The 17,571-nt window shown below is 44.9% G+C and overlaps 1 protein-coding gene across 1 annotated transcript in view; it reads right to left on the bottom strand.

The window, feature by feature from the left end:
- MAML2 (mastermind like transcriptional coactivator 2) overlaps positions 1-14,520 on the bottom strand; it is a 346,338-nt gene extending 331,818 nt beyond the window's left edge. Inside the window, exon 1 of the mRNA XM_047691203.1 lies at positions 12,701-14,520. Coding sequence (XP_047547159.1) covers positions 12,701-13,213 — 513 coding nt within the window. The 5' untranslated portion in view covers positions 13,214-14,520. The remainder of the gene's footprint in view (positions 1-12,700) is intronic.
- Between the last annotated feature and the right edge of the window lie 3,051 nt (positions 14,521-17,571).

The following is a 17,571-nucleotide window of genomic DNA, read 5'->3' as shown; positions in this document are numbered from 1 at the left end:
GTACTCATTCGGGAAACTTCTTTACCCACAAAAATGCCCTAAGTGTGGCTAGGATAATCTAGGCAAACAAAAACAGTACTTCCTCTAAAAATAAATGCAATGAATCAAACGCCAGGCCTACAACTGTGTTTTTTATACTGGAACCCTAAGCTCCAGCAAACAAGGTCAGCGATGGAGTGATTCGTTCATGACTCCCAGGAAGAGGGTTAAGCAATTCTTAGGGCTGTGCGCTCGGCCTTTGCCACAGCTGGACCTTGCTCCCAAGATTACTTCAGAACCTCCTCACCAGTATTCCCTTTAAAAAGCAAAACACCCTCCCCACCTTGTCACCTTTCCTTCTTTCAGTTCTTTCTAACAGATACATTTAAAGGAGAGACTGAAATGTGAAAAGGAAAAGTGAAGTAGCAGGGAATTTATTCAACCTGTATCCACCCAAAGGGGGCCTCTGGGGTGATCCAAGCCACTCACCAGGTGCCCCGTATTGTTTTTCCAAGAAGGAAACTACGTACCAAGGAGCTAAAAGGACTTGACTAAGTTGCTGGACTAGTTAGTATCACTAGGCCTTCAACATCCAATTCCTAGGCCAGGACTCTCTTACCCTATTACAGGTAAGTATAGTATGTAGAATACAGTGTCCCTGTATCGTGTCCTCTTGGTCTATTCACTTTTTGGGAAGTGTAAGGCGGGAAAGATGAGGGACTTAGAATAATGTGCTACAAAAAAAAAAAAAAAAAAAAAAAGAAAAAGAAAAAGAAAAAGAAGAAAGAAAAAGAAAAGGTGAGTTCAGAAACACTGTTAAGATGGAATATGTTTACTTTCTCCCCTGCATGCTGTTTGTAGCTAGCAAAGTCTTTTGTGACCTAGAAGATCGAATGCAATTACATTGCCCATCTATATTTGCTATGCTGTTTGACTCTCCCAAGGGCAGCATAGCAGTACAGAGGGGAGTGACATCTTTATGAGGTTAACCCTTTTCTATTTTAAGGGGAGACTACCGAAGGCAGATGTGTTCCCTGGAGCGTAACAAGAATGCTGGAAATTTGGTAGTTAGGAGGAATGACACCACCAGGCCATCATCTAGGAGGGAAAAAATAAATTGCTGTTGGGAGGAATGGCGAGCTAGGGAAGCCTCTAAGAATGTTGATGCACATGAAGTGAGAGTGACAAGGATGACAAAGACAGGGGGGATCAAATTAGAGCCCAGTGAGAAGGGACAAAGGAGCAAGCAAGGAAATGAATGTTTGGGAGGCTCCACCATGGGCCAGACCATACGCTAGCTGCTCCCACGTATTATCTCATTTAATCCTCACAAGTTCTGGCACCATTTCTACCACTGTGAAAAGCGGAAAATGAGTCTCAGAGAGGGTTAAGTGACCAGTGCTGGGGTTGGTGGGGTGAGGGGGCCACGCATTTAAAGAGTTGGAGCGGTCGTCGCTGCTAAGGCTTCCCAGCTCTGATTCCCTTAACCTTTGCTAAGTAACCAAGCACCCCCAAAACTTTGTGTCTGCAAACCACGATGCGATGTTTCCCATGACTCTCGAGGTTAGCTGGATGGTTCCTCTGCCGATTTCCCCGGGGCTCACTCACTCGTCTGGCTGCACAGAGCTGGAGAACAGGTTGGCATGAGATGGCTTCACCCTCGTGTTGGCAGCCGGTGCTGGTCCACTCTGCGTGTGGACACTCCGCCTCCAGCTGGCTACACCAGCTCCTTTATATGGCGGTCTCAGGGCTCCAAAAAGCTTCTTTTTCTTAACCACTTTACTGAGGTATGATTGGCATCTAGAAAGCTGCACGTATTTAATATACACAGCTCTGTAAGTCTGGGGTAAGTGTACATCTGTGAAACTATCACCACCAGCAAGGTCATAACCATGCCTATCACTTTCCGATGTTTTCTCCTGCCCTCTTTATTATTTTTACTATTACTTGTGGTAAGAACACTTAATATAAGATGTTACCTCTCAACAAATGTTAAGGGAAGGAGGGCCTTTTGGGACACCTGGATACTTCAGTTGGTTAAGTGTCTGCCTTCAGGTCAGGTCATGATCCCAGAGTCTTGGGATCAAGTCTTGCATTGGGCTCCTTGCTTAGCGGGGAGCCTGCTTCTCCCCATGCCTGCTGCTCGAGGGCAGCGGAGTCTCTCTCTCTCTGTAGCTCCTTCTCTGACAAATAAATAAATAAAATCTTAAAAAAAAAAAAAAAGAAAAAAAAAGGAGGGCTTCTTAAAGGCCATCCTCGCAAATAGCACGACGTCATTTCTGTCATATACTACTAGTTAAAACAAACCACAAGAGCATTCAAGATTCAAGCGGGGGGGCGGTGATAGCATCTTGTTTTTGAATGGGAGGAGTAATAAAGTCACATTACAAAGGGGCATGTGGGATGGAATCACTGTGATCATTTAAAAGATAATCTAGTAGGTTCTTGCTCCTTCTACTATCAAAATGTTAATAAAAATTCCCAAATTGCCCCTATTGTTTTTACAGATTTATAAAAGGTCCTTAATAAGAGATACCTAGGTGGCACAGCTGGTTAGGTGTCCAACTCTTGGTATCAGCTCAAGTCGTGATCTCAGGGTAGGGGTCTCAGGGTGGTGAAATCGAGCCCCACCATGCACGCTCTCCCTCTCTCTTAAATAATTAAATAGTCTTGGGATGCCTGCGTGGCTCTGTTGGTTAAATGTCTGCCTTCGGCTCAGTCCTGATCCCAGGGTCCTATGATCTAGTCCCACATGGGGCTCCTTGCTCAGCAGGGAGCCTGTTTCTCCTTCTGTCTGCCACTTCCCCTGCTTGTGCTCTCTCTGACAAATAAATAATAAATAAAAAAATCTTTTAAATAAATAAAATCTTTTAAATAAATAAATAAATATTCTTTTTTAAAAAGTCCTTAATAAAAGGACAACTCCTTATAACCTGGAATAGAAAACTTGGGTTCTAGTTCGGCCTCTACTATCCTTTTAAATGGGCTTTAATTTTTTTCATCTGTGAGTAAAGAATTTGGTGTGTTTTCTCTCTAAGGGCTTATGCTACCCTATAAATTGATAGAATAGTGTCCTATTTTCAGATCAGTATGAACTAACCCTCTTGGGGGCTGGGTAGGATGGAGATGAGAGATGACTAGAAATGACATTGCTTGTATGTAACATACTCCCTTTCATTGCTGTGGGACAGAATTTGTGAGGCAATGAGCAAAGGAATTACTCCTTCCTGTGGTTGGTTAAAATCTTCCATGATCTGGGGGGTACTCTGACCATTTCCATTTATTATATGCTAAGCCAGCGTGGGTCCCTCAGCATTCTACCAAGGATTAGAGTACAAGTCCTTGCTCCATGGGCTTCTAGACCTGGTTAGCCTTAACAATTCCTATGCAACGCACACTCACACCAGCTAAGCAGACAGTGGAGGTGAAAAGGCTCCAGAGCTGGTCTCTTCCTGAGGGAAATGTTTAGATGGGAGCTCTCTCAGAAAGATATTGTTGCCTCGTCTCTGGAAGATCAAGTTCCCAAGGAGAAAACTAATGTTTAATTTAGCACAAAGACACTTCAGAATCTCTCTCTGGGGGACTGAGCCTGCAAACAGATCTACATGCAAAGAATCTTAGCGAGAAAAGGAAGCTCTCTTTGGTGCAGTGGCTACAGGACGTGGGCGCAAACTTCACTCAACTACTGCCTCTGCCCGTTGTTTCTGTCAGGAGGATCAGTGCTCTTTCCAGTTTACTCTTCTGTCTGTACTTTGGTCTCTTTCAACACTCTGTGAAACAACCAAATGGGACCATACCACTAGCACATGCTTTTGCTGTCTGAAGTTACATGGTGCATTGTGGCAGTCAAATGCGCAAGCCTTAGCCGGTTGGTCCAATGAGGTGAACAAAAACATCAACAAAAAAAACTTCGTTTCTCAGCTACTTAGCCAGAGAATGCTTTCATTTTTTTACCTAATTGAGACCCCAGAGAGCTCCAGAAATGAGCAGTGCACATTCATTTAAGAATGGCAATCATCATTCCAAAGACACGGTACAGGTACATACTGTATTCAATTAAGCCACGTCTTTGCACTCTGGTTACCACGGCGTTAAGAGATCATACTGCTATCTGAAAGTCTCCTGGTAAGTTATTAGAAGTTGTAGCAAACTTCTGCCTGAAGTAAATTTTCTGAAAAGGAAAAAACCAACACAAACAAAACCAAACCCAGGCGCGTAATTAACTTTCCATTCAAATCCATCCGAACCACCTGAAGAGAACTTTGTCGCGCAACGAGGAGTTCAAGGTGTTGGGCTGCATGTGTGTGACAGTTATCGGTGTTGCTGGGACAGAAGAACATTTTAAAAACGACAATGTTAATGACTCTCTATCAACATATGAACTGCCATGACGACTCAGGAAGCAAGAACACTGTTAAAACAATATAAAACAAAACAAACCCAACACAAGGTTGACTCTACATTTCCTAAGAACATTTCACTTCAAGAGGAAGAGGGGGATTAAGTGGAAACATGGGAAATAAACACACTAACAAAAAAATTTTGACTACATTCTTTGCTGAGTTAGAACCAATAAATCCATCCCTGCCCAAACATCATCCACCCAACGAGACTATTCCTAGTCTTATCCTGTCCCTTCTTCAGGGAAACATCATGCTTTTGATTAAGAATCATCCTCAATAAAACTTGCTTTGAAGCCTTGGCAACATTTTCCTCACATTTCTTTTGGCATCAACTTTTAGGTGATACTGAGCAAGGAAGAGATTCTAAGCTAAGAAACACATCGATGGCGTGAAATTTTCCACATGCCCCAGGTCAGGGGTGGGAAGAGGACAAACTCCTGTTGCTGTTCATTTGCGGTTACAGTGAGTTAACTGATTCCTTAGTGACTTGAGCCAGGGATCTGACTTTGAAAAGCATAATTTGAAATCTCCACAGGAGGGAACTTCTAACTCTTTGTGACTCTGTGACCAGATTCACTTAAGAATTATTCAGCAGTCTAAATTAATAATTCAGTTAAGTGGGTAAATTTGGACTAATCAGTTATAATGATTTCAAACGCTCAATAAACAGTTTAAGTTTCTCACTTACCCACAACTTGCTAGGCAACTGAATGGAAAGCCAGCCTCTATTCCAGAAGTCAAATAAATACTCTACTCAAGTTCTAGATCAGAGGTCCTGGAATCCCAGGAATGGAAGGGTTATTCATTGATCCTGTTCTCAAGAAGAACACTATTAAACCCACGCCAGGGAAAATGTGAATCTATCCCAGATGATATCTCCATATTAGACAATTTTGGGAAACTGGATAATATGGGATCCATCACTAACCATTTTAATAGATATTAAAAAGAAAAGCCATGGACGCCTAGGTGGCTCAGTGGGTTAAAGCCTCTGCCTTCGGCTCAGGTCATGATCCCAGAGTCCTGGGATGGAGCCCCACATCAGGCTCTCTGCCCGGCGGGAAGCCTGCTTCTTCCTCTCTCTGCCTGCCTCTCTGCCTACTTGTGATCTCTGTCTATCAAATAAATAAATAAAATCTTTAAAAAAAAGAAAAAAGAAAAAAGCCATGCCCCATGAAACATCTCTCACACATTCTGAAGATGGAATCCTGAGCCGGAAAAAAACATGAATCTGACTCAGGCAGGTCACCTTTCACAGTAACAACAGCTAAATTGTACTGAGCCTCTACTAGGTGGCAGGCAATTACCTCATTTAATCAACAACCTGGACTAGTTCTATTACTATCACTCCATTTTACAGCTGAGGAAACTGAGGCAGGAGAGTTCAACTAACTTAACCAAGAAGACACAGCTATTAAGTGGTAAAGTTGTGATCTGAAACCAGGTAGTCTCACTCTCCTCTTAACTGCTATGCCGCCCTGTCTCCTTAAGCCAACTTTCACACCTCTATTTCCAAACCTATCCACACCCCTCCTAGCCGTAAATACTAAGAGGGCAAAGTCTATATAAAATTGCTCACCATGGACACATGAACTTTCATGGCATAGAATTACTGCACAACAATTCTTTACTGAATTAATAGCTAATTTCCGAACTCCGTAAAGCACCCATGTCCACAATCTTGGTGTAAAATTTGGGGACCTTTACTAAAGTCATTAAAACCTATGGAGAGCGCAGTGCGCATACACACTGTTATTTGCCCATTTTCATAGCCATTCCTTCAGCAATTGGGTAGGGCCCAACTCTCTGGCCTTCTTTTAAGACTAGTGGAGAACGGGTGGACATCTCTTCTCATCCCCTCTCTAGGGAAATTGAACAGCTCTGAGTCTTTCACATCTGCCCCTTAGATACAAGTTGGAAAGGTCGAAACTGGCAGCCGTTCACTGTGGTCAGAACCCCGACTTCATCATACCTTCGATCAGAAAGTGTTGGCTTTTCTCCTCTGCCATCTTTTCCATAGGGAACTTTCCCTGTGCTGTGTGAACTTGGACCAAACGGGAAAATGGGACCCCACTGAAGCTTAGGGCAAGTGAAAGCTCTGGATTAAAAAGCAAGCGAGCGAATCTCAAACGCCATCTGGAATCACAGCCCCTCCTAAGTTTCTGCTCACAATTTTTTTTTTAATTTTAATGAAATGAGTTTTGCCAAGTTCATAAACAGGCAAACTCATTCATTGGGAAGGGAAGTTTACACGTCAAGAGAGAACGCTTTTCCCCCAGGGCAATTCTTACTTGCACTGGAAGGCCTGGGGAGCCTGGGAAGAAAGGTGCATGTCCTTGGTTCAGCTTCTTTTAGTTTCTCTTCTGTGTCTAGCGAGTGTGTTTTAAAACCGTCTCCTTTCCATGCCAAAGGCCATGTCATGCTGTATATAACTCACCGGGAAGAAGGGAAGTGTGTAAATAGCAAGGCATTAAGCAGCTCCAGGGACCTGAAGATAGGTAATACAGAACACTTAGGCAATGTGCTCTGAGAAGAGGCTGCCGGAGGGGAAGTGTAATACTTGTCTTCAAGTGTATGAAGGATTATTATTGCTTCACAGATGCTGACTTCTCAGAGCCTTCCTTGCTCTACCATTTTCCTGGGCTACTGACGTACTCTTGCCAGAGCTTCAGCCCCGCCAGCAATGGGATCAAGCTCACCTGTCCCTCTCACTACTCACACCCAACGCCATCAGCCAGGCTCCACTCTATCCCACACCTGACCTGGGTACCCAACCGCCCTCAGCGACCCTGTCCCACGTTTCCCCACGCTCCCTCCTCCCGGGCCCTGCTGCCCACCCGCACAAAGGCTCTCCCCGGCCCGGGTCTGAAGCTCTCTCCTACCAACCCCTAACAGTCCTCCCATTTTGAGCACCTCCTGTGTGTCCGGCACTGTGCAGAACGTTCTGGTAAAGAGCGCTAGCTTTGTTTTCCAGATGAAGATACCGATGGCCAAGAAGAATAAAGTCATTTCCACAAGCTCATCCAGCTAGTAGGTGTGAAGTAGATCTGGATACAGGTCAAAATATAAAATCTGTGCGCTAAATTCTCCCATTTACTATTGCTCTAAGACTCGGCTTCCTTATTCGTGAAGTGGGACAAGTGTTGTTTACTCGCCAGTGTGTTTTTTTGTTTGTTTTTTAAGGCATTATATAAAATAAAAAAGTGCCTGGTACATTCTAGGGCTCAATGAGTACTAAGTCCTTTTTTCTTCTGATTTTTGACATCAGTTTTGGTCCATTCCACCTACTTCGTTCTTGTACCGTTCCTTTACCAACGTGGTCTTGATTTGCCCAGTGGACTGGTAAGCGAGCAGGGACTATGTCTTTACCCATATTTCTCCCTATTCCTCCACAGAGCCTGATTAGAGTGTGAGGGGAAATTAGCATGAAAATGCAGAAGAAAGAATTTGGAATTGTTTACATTAAACATGATCCAGCCTATGAACATATATAAGGGCCTGAATTAAAGAACAAGGAAGTAGCAGAATCCACTCGGGATAGCTTCGTTGCCATGCACGGCAGAACGGATGATTTTTTAAAATTTCCATCCAGGCTTTTTGAGACTAAATAGCAGCACTAAAAACAAACACACACAACAACAATTAAAAACAAGAACAGCTAATCATAGCTGCTCTTTTAGTCATATTTAATTATTACGTCTTAGAACATCTGAAAACTCATGTTTGTCTCGGTAACTTACAAAAGGTTTACAGGCAGAGGGAAGCCACACAATATTAAACTGGAAGGTTTAGAACTCTAAAGTTTGAAAAACATCACCTAACAAGGACATTATTTCAAAGAACACAGATGTCTTCTGTAAACAAACACTGACCCAAACAAGCAAGGCGTCTTGCTTGACCTAACAGCCCTTGCTGTCAAAGCAAGCTTTCTGTCCATTTTTGATAAAGGATTGTACCAACTTCTCTCTCCACTTGAACTCTTTTGCCTTTGTGAGATCTTATAATGATATTTACTTGAAAGATGTAGTGGGGAGGTCCTGGAGAGATAAGAACTCTCCCTTTATTACTTTGTTCTGGAAAACAGAACAAAAATAGGTCAGTTCTTAAGGAAATGATGGCTGCATATATAAATAATGTAAACACTCCTATCACTGTCCTGTGGAGGATATTTATCATGGAGACAGCTGGAGACACCCAGATCTGGCCAATGGACAGTTTCTGTTCTCAAACCCCCCCACTTACACCTCTCAGACTGTGAACTGTCAATTGGAAACTTGATTATTATCAGTTAAAAATAACCAGGGAACTCTGGCAATGATTTAACCTGTCTGACTTTCTTAAGCTAACAATTAACATTTTAGACTATTGTTGACAAAATATTTAACTTTCCCATGCCATTTGTGCAGACGACTTTTCTAATATTCCTTAGACGCTCCGGTGGACACTTTTCGCAAGCTGCTCTGGTCCCGGCAGGGGCCTGTAAAAGACATACGCACAAGGACCCCGGCCACTTTCACAACACAGCACGTTTTAACTGAGATTTCCTGGCACCTTCAGGAACACTTAAGCATACTGATAACTCAGTCTTATCTAGGCAGCGCTAAATTTGAAATACCAATCCCTCTATTTACAATAAAAGCTATTTCGCCATTTAAAACAGACAACTGAAAGCTTAAGTATCCTTTTAATCCCTGGAAAAACCGGTATTATGATTCGTTGCTTAGTAGTTTATTATTAGCAATACTAGTAATAATGCCTTGCATTTCTGTAGTGCTTTATTTTTTCCCAACGCCTGTTCAGAAAACACACATTCATTTGCTTCTCTCAACACACTAGGACAGCAATATTGTTCTCTCCGTTTTACAGATGACTGCTAAGTAACTTGTCCTAGGTCACCCATCTGGTTAGTGATCAAGCAGGCACAGGATCGGGGAGGCAGACTCCCTGTCTGATCTGCTTTCTTTCCTCCACACTACGTTAGAGAAAAGATAATCTCTAAAGCCAAAGATGACTTGGAACCACTTATCTATCCAACCTAGCAACACAATCTATGCAACGGAAAAAAAGAGCTTGTCTCAGGCAAAAGGGAAAGATTAATAACGAACCGCAGAAGCTTTAAACCTTACTGTATTGGACCAGCAATTATTCAGTCTCACAGTTCATTCAAAGATTCAAACGTACTTCACCAGAAAATGATTCAGTGCCTAACGCCTGCTCCAAGTGGTTAGAAATGCAGATCTGCTCAAAGCCCTATAATCCAGGCCCTCTGAAAGGCCCTGTTCCTGCAGTCTCTGCAGCAATGGGGCTTCCCCTGAACTTGCACTTGAGCTAAACGAAGAAATTGGCTGAGTAAGGGCTGCAGAATTAGGCTGTCAATGTGGAGAGCATTAGCATTGGCTTGGAGGTTATTGCATTGTTCTGGAAACTTGGGCTATTGAAAAAACTCAGACTTTATATATTTCTTGCAGCACAATAGCCCTCAGGCCGCAGACCAGAAGTTCCCCTGCCATCCACGTTCCAGTATTACTGACTCCATACTAGGCATTGTACTAGCAAATACGCAGCATACAGAGATTCCAGCTGAGGATTCAGTGCATATTTGATTTTAGATGACCAATATTCTCTCTCTCTCTCCCCCCGAAAGGACCTTTATGGCCACTTATGGCATATGGATTAACTCTTAAACCTTCAACACACCCAGACAGAAGTAAACCTGGTCATGCACACAGCAATAAAATTAAGAAAGAACTCTGCCACTCATTCTGCACAAAGTTCCCCTTCAAATTAATAGTGTCTCTGAAAATAAGAGGAGCCCATTGGAGGTGGGACCTGCCGATCTAATGTGCGGGGATGAATCAGTTCCCAGTACCCAGGCCTCCCTTCAAACACAATGTTATCGGGTTCATACAGTACTTGCATCACCATCTCTGAGTACCATGCTGAGTAACAAAGCTCCAAATTTAGAAGCTAAAATGGAGAAGGGAATTTCCAATAACCAAAAAGGGGGTGGTGGATCAACCTTTGCAAAGCCACGCATTTTCAATGAAAAGCAACCATCAGAAAGAAACTGTTCTTTTTAGTCCTAACTCACAGGGCACCTCTCATCATCACCGAGCTCGCAGAGCGGTCTCCTCCAAGGAATGTTTCAGGAGGTGGCTAGAAGGAAGGAATCAGATTCTCTCTCGGAACAGGAGTGGTACAACAGCCACCTCTGGCTTCTGCAGCAGTAAGCCTTCAGTCCGGAAAGGCAGGACCCCCTCCTCTCACTTCCTCCCAGCATGGAGAGTGCTATCATAAAGTTACAATAACCACTGAGGTTGGTTGGTTTCATTCTGCATCCCAAAGCCCCCCTCTCCCCACCCCCAAAAGAGCCAGCCTCATTCTACTTCCACCTTGGAGAAAAGAAAAAATCAAAAAGGCCATAAGCAGACATGCCACCTTCCTGGCAGAGGCCGAGATACGAGGGCCACCTCCAGTTTTGGCACCCCAGACAGATATCGGTCTTCTCCACTGAAAACGTCTGAGCGCCTCGTCCCCTGTGTCATCCCCAGAAACACTTACCAGGAGACTGCGAAGTGCACAAAGCGGTATTATTGGGAGACTTGCAGACAGATTATAAATTTACTAGGGACAATCAAGGCATTTAGATGCCTCTGGCTGCAGATGCCAGTGACACACACATACATACAAACCTCATTCTTCTCTCCCTTTGAGCGATTTCCCCAGCCCCCACGCCCACCCCTCTGCCATTCACCTCAGCAGCTCCCTTTCACAAAACAAACTCCCACTGCTCTGCTAGGGAATTCCAAGGAGTGGTGGGGATGGAACAGGTGGTAGGGAAGGGAAACTAGACCTTGAAGCTCTAATAGGTCCCCACAGGTCAACTGCCATCAAGGATGAGACAGCAAACACTGGGTAGTTCAACTGTTACCAGTTATTTTTCCTCTGGAGCTCATGCCAGCAAGTTGCAGTTCTAGGCGACCCAAGCAAAATGTGTGTGTGGTGGGGCAGATGACCACTAACCTAGCTTTCCCAGAACTTCTAGAAACTTCACCACACACCCAGGCTAGATATAAGGGGGAGCCACAACAAAGCATCCTATAGGCCTGGCTGGGGTGGGGAGAGGGGATCTGCTATCCAGAGCTCCTTTTCAAGCTCCTTTGGAAAAGAGTTGGATGCACTGTCCTCCTCTCCTTTGGGCTTTTGGAGAACTTTTAGTCTCATATGGCCATTTCCTGGTGCTGACTTTCATTAGGGCTGGCTTGGGCAAGCCAGAGCGGTGCTGCGAGCAGACACAGAAGATCAAGGGCCCCACAGACCTCAGAAATGGAGGTGGCCTGCAGAGCTGCGGGGCAGGGCTCCACCTTCTACCCAGAGGCCACCGGCCTGGCAAATCCAGGCGAAGCCAGTGCACGGCAGGCGGTCACCTGATCAGGACTGGCACTGAGGACCAATGATTCAAGGGATACTCCCTCTGGGATGGGGTGTGTCTGTGCCTCTGAGGAAGAACTGCCAGCCAGAAACTTCAGTCAGAACTTTCAGGTTTGATGTCCTATCACCAGGAGTGGCTGAAGACAAGGTACTTCCTAGGATGATAGTGTATAAACGGCCCCTTCCGTGCCTGCCCACTGTCCTGAACACTGTCAGCTGGCATGACCTGCCTGTGGTGCCCGGGAAAAGCAACTAGGTGGGAGGGGGACAGTGGGGGCATCCCTGGGAAATCAGGGAGTAAGCCTCTCAGAAACATTCCCTCACTAGTCTTGGGGATGTTTCCCCCACATTTCTCTTTTGACTGAGGGGACACTCATGGAACTTCTCTGTTAGAGATCACCACTTACGGTCTCTTAACCCAAGAAGGGGCCACTTCAAAGGGGAAATGGGAAAAGCAGGACAAGGCTTTGAGGAAGGTTAGCTAGACTGACAGAGGAATTCAGGCTGAAGCACAGCTTATTGGGCCTAATCAGAGCTGGCCAGCCAGAACAGAAGATCTGTGAGGACAGGGCCTTCCTCAGTGGCTCACTCAGATCTTGCCAGCCTGTAGCCACTCTTGACTCCAGAGGGCCTCTGGGAAGCTCAGGCTTTCTACTTCCTAAGAGACAGCCTACGAGTGTAGGAAGAGCCATGAATGAGCACCAGCAGAACTTGATGAGTAAGAGTGTAAAGCTGCACAGACTGCCTACCCGATGGCCTGGGAGGTAGCCAGGTAACACCTTGGCCCTTTTCCTTGCTGTCCGCTCCCCCTCAGGCCAAGGCAAGCTCTACCCTCACAGAAGGCCACCGGACCACAGCCAGAATCATGAGAAAACCAGGTGCCTTACCGCAATCAGGGCTGAGTTCCTCTGGTCCCCAGGGGTTGAAGCTTGTGACTGCTGCTCACCGTCGATCCCACCACCGCCACCATTATTGCTACTGTTGAGCAGGTGCTGCTGGTGGTGATGGTGATAGTCTGGTGGGGGCGGTGGGGCTGCTGTCGCCGCTGCTTGAGAGGCTGCAGGAGGGGCAGCAGGGGGCGGTGGAGGGGCTGCCGTGGTGGCCGCAGTGGCAGTGGCCTTGGCGTGCTTGCCAGCCTTCCTTGCCCCTTGGCCATGCTGTACCAGGCTCAGGAGCTGCAAGGTGCTCTCTCTTTCCCGGTCTGAGCTCTCAGCCCGACCGCGCTCATAGCGTCCTTCACAGCTCAGGTGGTGCTGGCGGCAGACGGCGATCCGAGCCCGGAGGCGCTCCACGATAGCACTGTGCACTCTCGGGGTGACTGAGCCCCCTCCAAGGAGCCCCGCCCCAGGGGCCCCCCCTAGCCCTCCTGTGGGGGCCTGTGGGGGCGCTGTGTCCCCCATCTTACTGGACACAATGCTGCCTCTGGGATGGTGAGGTGGAAGGAGGCTACTGCTGGCTATTGCAGGCAAGTCTGTTTTTGACAATGTGAGCTCAGTGTTCAGGGCCACATGAATAGAGGTCTTCAGAGGTTGGGGGGAGCCGTGGAGAAGGTGTGGGGGAGGGGAGTTAGTAAAAAGAGGGTGAGGAGACAGAGCAGAACCAGTCGCAGAGGATTAGTTGGAAACAAACCCTTATCAACTTACTCTAATTGCATTTGACAGCTCTCGAGAAGTTGGACAGAGTTGGTGGGTTTTTTTTTCCCCCCACCAGGCTGACAAGAGCCCCTAGGTACTTTGTAAACACACGATCTGGGGGTTAGAGCAAGAATTCAGGGATTGTCAAGCCAGAGACAGAAACAGACAGCAAAGGGAATTGAGAGGAGTATTAATAGAGACTGGACTCCCCCTCACCTAGTTGTTTCAGAAAAAATTTTTATGGGGATGTTTCTGCAGAGAAACACATCTCTACCACGTCTATGTAACCTGCAGCCTTTACTTTTCTTCGGGTTAGGAAAAAAAGTGCTGTTTCTGAAAATTTTCAAAGTCAATGTTCAGAATGTACAAAAAATCAAGAGAGGCTGTCTGTTGGCTTTTAATTTTTCCTCCCTTTCCCTTGGCTCCGGTGTTTTCTCCTCTTTGGGGTACTGTAGGATGTTGTCTTCTCCCAAAAGAGGGAGATAGCTTTTCAATTGTTAACAATGTCAGTAACTGGACTTTTGGACCAGGCTCTCTTCTTCAGCTAATCCAATCACCGGTAAAAATCCTCATTCCCTCTTCGGTTTCCTAGCCTTAAATGAAAGCAGTCTGAAGTCGCTAGCCACTGAGAGAGATCCTTCAACACATTTTTTTTCTTTCCCGCTTACGCTTCCTCACCCCCGGCGGCTCTATTCTAACACAGTATCAAGAGAGACAAACTCTTCCGAGAGTAATTTACAAACGATGGTCAAACTTACAAACTTCCAGCAAATTGCACCGAGTCATGTCCAGCCACTTTTCTGTCCACTTTTGTACATTCCATCCCCGGCCAGTGGATCTGAGGGTCTGGACTCGCAATAAGCAATGTGGTTCTATCTCCTGTATTGCTCCGCTTTATAGATGGAAAGAAAAAAAAAAAAAAGTAGCTTGTATTTTCCTTTCTCTTTCCCGTCTGTTGTTAGCCGCTTTGCTGACACTGGCTCCACTGCCCGGAGTCACGGCGATACACAGGCTTTCATTGTGCTCCGATAGGAGAGGGAGAGAAAGAGAGAGAGTGAGACAGAGAGGGAGAAAGAGAGAGCCAGCAAGCTGCAGATGGGGGCGGGGGGAGGGGGCGGGCGGGAGAGCCGAGCGGCGGCTCCCTGGTGGAAGGCTGGTGTCACTGCACGAGTGAGTAATTGCAGCCGGGCGCCCGAGAAAGGGGAACGCAGAGGGCCTCCCAGTGGCCGAAGACGTAAATCCCACAGCCCGCGCGTGGCGCGTCTCGGCGGGGCTCCCTTAGCCTGACTTGGCCGAGTGGGGAAGGCTGGGGAAATTCCCCAACCTCTACACATGTACTTCACCAGCTCTAAATGTTGAAGAAATTCCCGGCCAGGGAATGTATTTTCCCTTTCAGACCTACCTGACGCCCCCCTGAGGATATCATTTTCATTTTTCAATATGTTGTAAAGGACACCACTGAGCACCCCAGCGAGAGCTGGGTGAGCACCGAGGAAATGCTCATTAGCTCATTAGTATAATAAGGAAGGCGGGCGAGGATGTGCGTGTGGCGGGGGGTGCGCTGAGGAAATCACATCGCTAGCCCACCCGGAAAGGGGAGGCCAGTGTCTGTCTACCTGCCTGCCTGTTCTGTGCGTCTTTGGGTAAGTCAGCTTGGGTAAGTCAGCAGGGGTAAATAAAAGATTTTATGACGATGAAATCACCGGTCCCAGTTCTAGAAAAGAAAATGAAGGTTTTTCTTTGAAAATACAAGATTACTTATGACAAGTAACTGCAAGATCCATGGCTATCTGGTTTATATATGCATGGAGGAAACTCAGTATGTAGCCGTGGAGTTTTCAAGAAGTTTAGGTGAGCACAAAATTGGGATCGTCAGGACCATAACCATGCTGTGTGTCCTAACTCCGAAGTCATTTGGATTTGAGGTCTCAAGCAATGGGACTTCATTAATCTAAACTAATTCTCCCACCTCAGTGAAACGGCCCTTCTCCAAATTGACCTATGGAAAGAAATGAATGGGTAAAGTCAATGGAAACATGGTTAAGACTAGATTTATTTACAGTTTAGTTCCCAATAGGCTAGTCTGCTTTAGTCCATTTTATTTTCACAAGTTCTGGGATATTTGTTTGGAATTGGGGACAAGTATAGTCTGATGGAATGTAACTTTTTTTTTTACTTTTCATTGGAACTTCTGTCCTTTCCAAGGCTAAGTTCCTCACTAGTTACGTGGGGAAAGGCAGGAATTTGTTTTTGTTAGGTATGCAGATTTGATGGGGAACTCTCTCATGAGGTGTCATTAAAAATTGAAGGAGTTTTGATCATTTTACATTTGATTTTTTAAAAAGTTGTACTCATTAGACATTATCTTCCATTATATGGGTACTTTATATTCAGCGATCATACTTGATAAAAGAGAAAATGTAACATTTAAATTTAAAACACTGTTTACTGGACAGTCATGCCATAGCATTGACTTTCATTAGTAACTCAGAATCCTTAGTCAAATCCGCTGTTCCTTTCTGATACAAATTTTGATTTCCCTGCTAGACAGGGACATACCTTAAAAACATGTCAAGCAGGAGTTTAATAGATTTTCATACTATATTCAGTGGTGTAAGTCACTTTTTTTTAGAGTGTCTTTTATATACATTTTTCCTTTACAGCCCATTAAATTCAAGCTGAAATCATTATCATGCACATCCTCATTTCCATTCACATCAGCTACTGTTTATTTAATCACTGTTTCAGGCACAGCACTTCACATAGATCTCCCTTAATCCACAGTCTTGAAAGATAAGTATTATTAACCTCATTTAGAAGTGAGGAAACTGAGGGTCCCAGAAATTAAACTCCTTGTTCCAGTTCATGTGACTAGGAAATAACAGCTCAGGGCTCTACCTCAACACCGATGGCAAACCTGTGCTCTCTTAACCACTGGGCTTGCTGCCTCAATATCGCAAAGCTGCAATTACACTCTAATCAGCTTGCTAGAGTCTAAGCCTCCAAGAAATAGGTAGTGAATAGAACCACCCATCTGAAGGTGAGAGCAGACAAGTGAGAAAGCATGGTCAATTACATCCAACTGCCAATAAAATAAACATTTATTTTGTTCCCCATTTCCCTCCCCTCCTTTTAATGGTATTGTTCTCTAACCCTTGTTTCTGTGTAGCCATATGAATTCTTTCAAGGATTGCTTTCCTTTTACTCGCCCATTTTTGACTGATCATCTCTCCTAACCATGGCTACTTAACACTAAAGCACCTAACACCACAGTAATAAATGCCAAGATCTAAACACTTCACAGACATGTAAGATTTTAAATTTACAAAGTATTTTTTGGTGTTAAAGCAAATCAATGATGTTGATGCTTATGGCGATGATAAAATAATACAGCATGTCATAATACCTGTTCGAGGTTAATTCAGTTTTTTCAACATTTCAATTTTATTATGGACTCCTTGCTTTTGGCCCCCCAATCCAGGCTCATTTCCATTTCCTAACAGCTTGTCTCTCTGCCATTCTTTCGGTGTTACCGTATACCTAAAAAGCCTCTTGTAGTTTTCAAACACCCACTTATGAAGTTTGCTTGGTTGCAGTAACTGCAGACATCAGCAAAACTACTTTTACATTTCCTGATCAACAGTCAGAATGCTGTTCCAGTGGGAAAAATGCTTCATGCCAGCAAGATGCCTGGCCTAGGAACTGGGTCAGCTACCATCATTAAGTCCCTCTAATCATTAGTGCTTTAATTTTTACAAATTAAATGCATGATATTTAAAACAATACATAAATTAATTTAAAAAACTCTCCAGGTGGAAGGGAATCTCACTCTTCAGCATTCTCGGGCTTGTCTGCAGTGTCGCGGGCGTCTGAGAAGTGATGCTCCTCGGGGCATTAGAGATACTTTACAGATCATTCACTTTCATTTTCCGTGGCCTTCCTTTCTACAAGTCATTCATGATCCTTCACCTTTCCAACTTGACTATTACTTTTCCTCCAGAGTTCTGCCTTGCTTCTTTTTGGGCACTGTCACTTCATCTTCAGCTCTCAACTATGGCTTCATTTTAGTTAAGGATTATTTCCATATGCCAGAGAAATAAGAATAGAGATATGTGACTGAAATT

This window comes from Lutra lutra, chromosome 10 (assembly GCF_902655055.1).
Source record: "Lutra lutra chromosome 10, mLutLut1.2, whole genome shotgun sequence".
Classification (NCBI taxonomy): Eukaryota; Metazoa; Chordata; class Mammalia; order Carnivora; family Mustelidae; genus Lutra; species Lutra lutra.
Note: the sequence above shows the minus strand (reverse complement) of the source record. Positions and strands in the feature narration are given on the sequence as shown.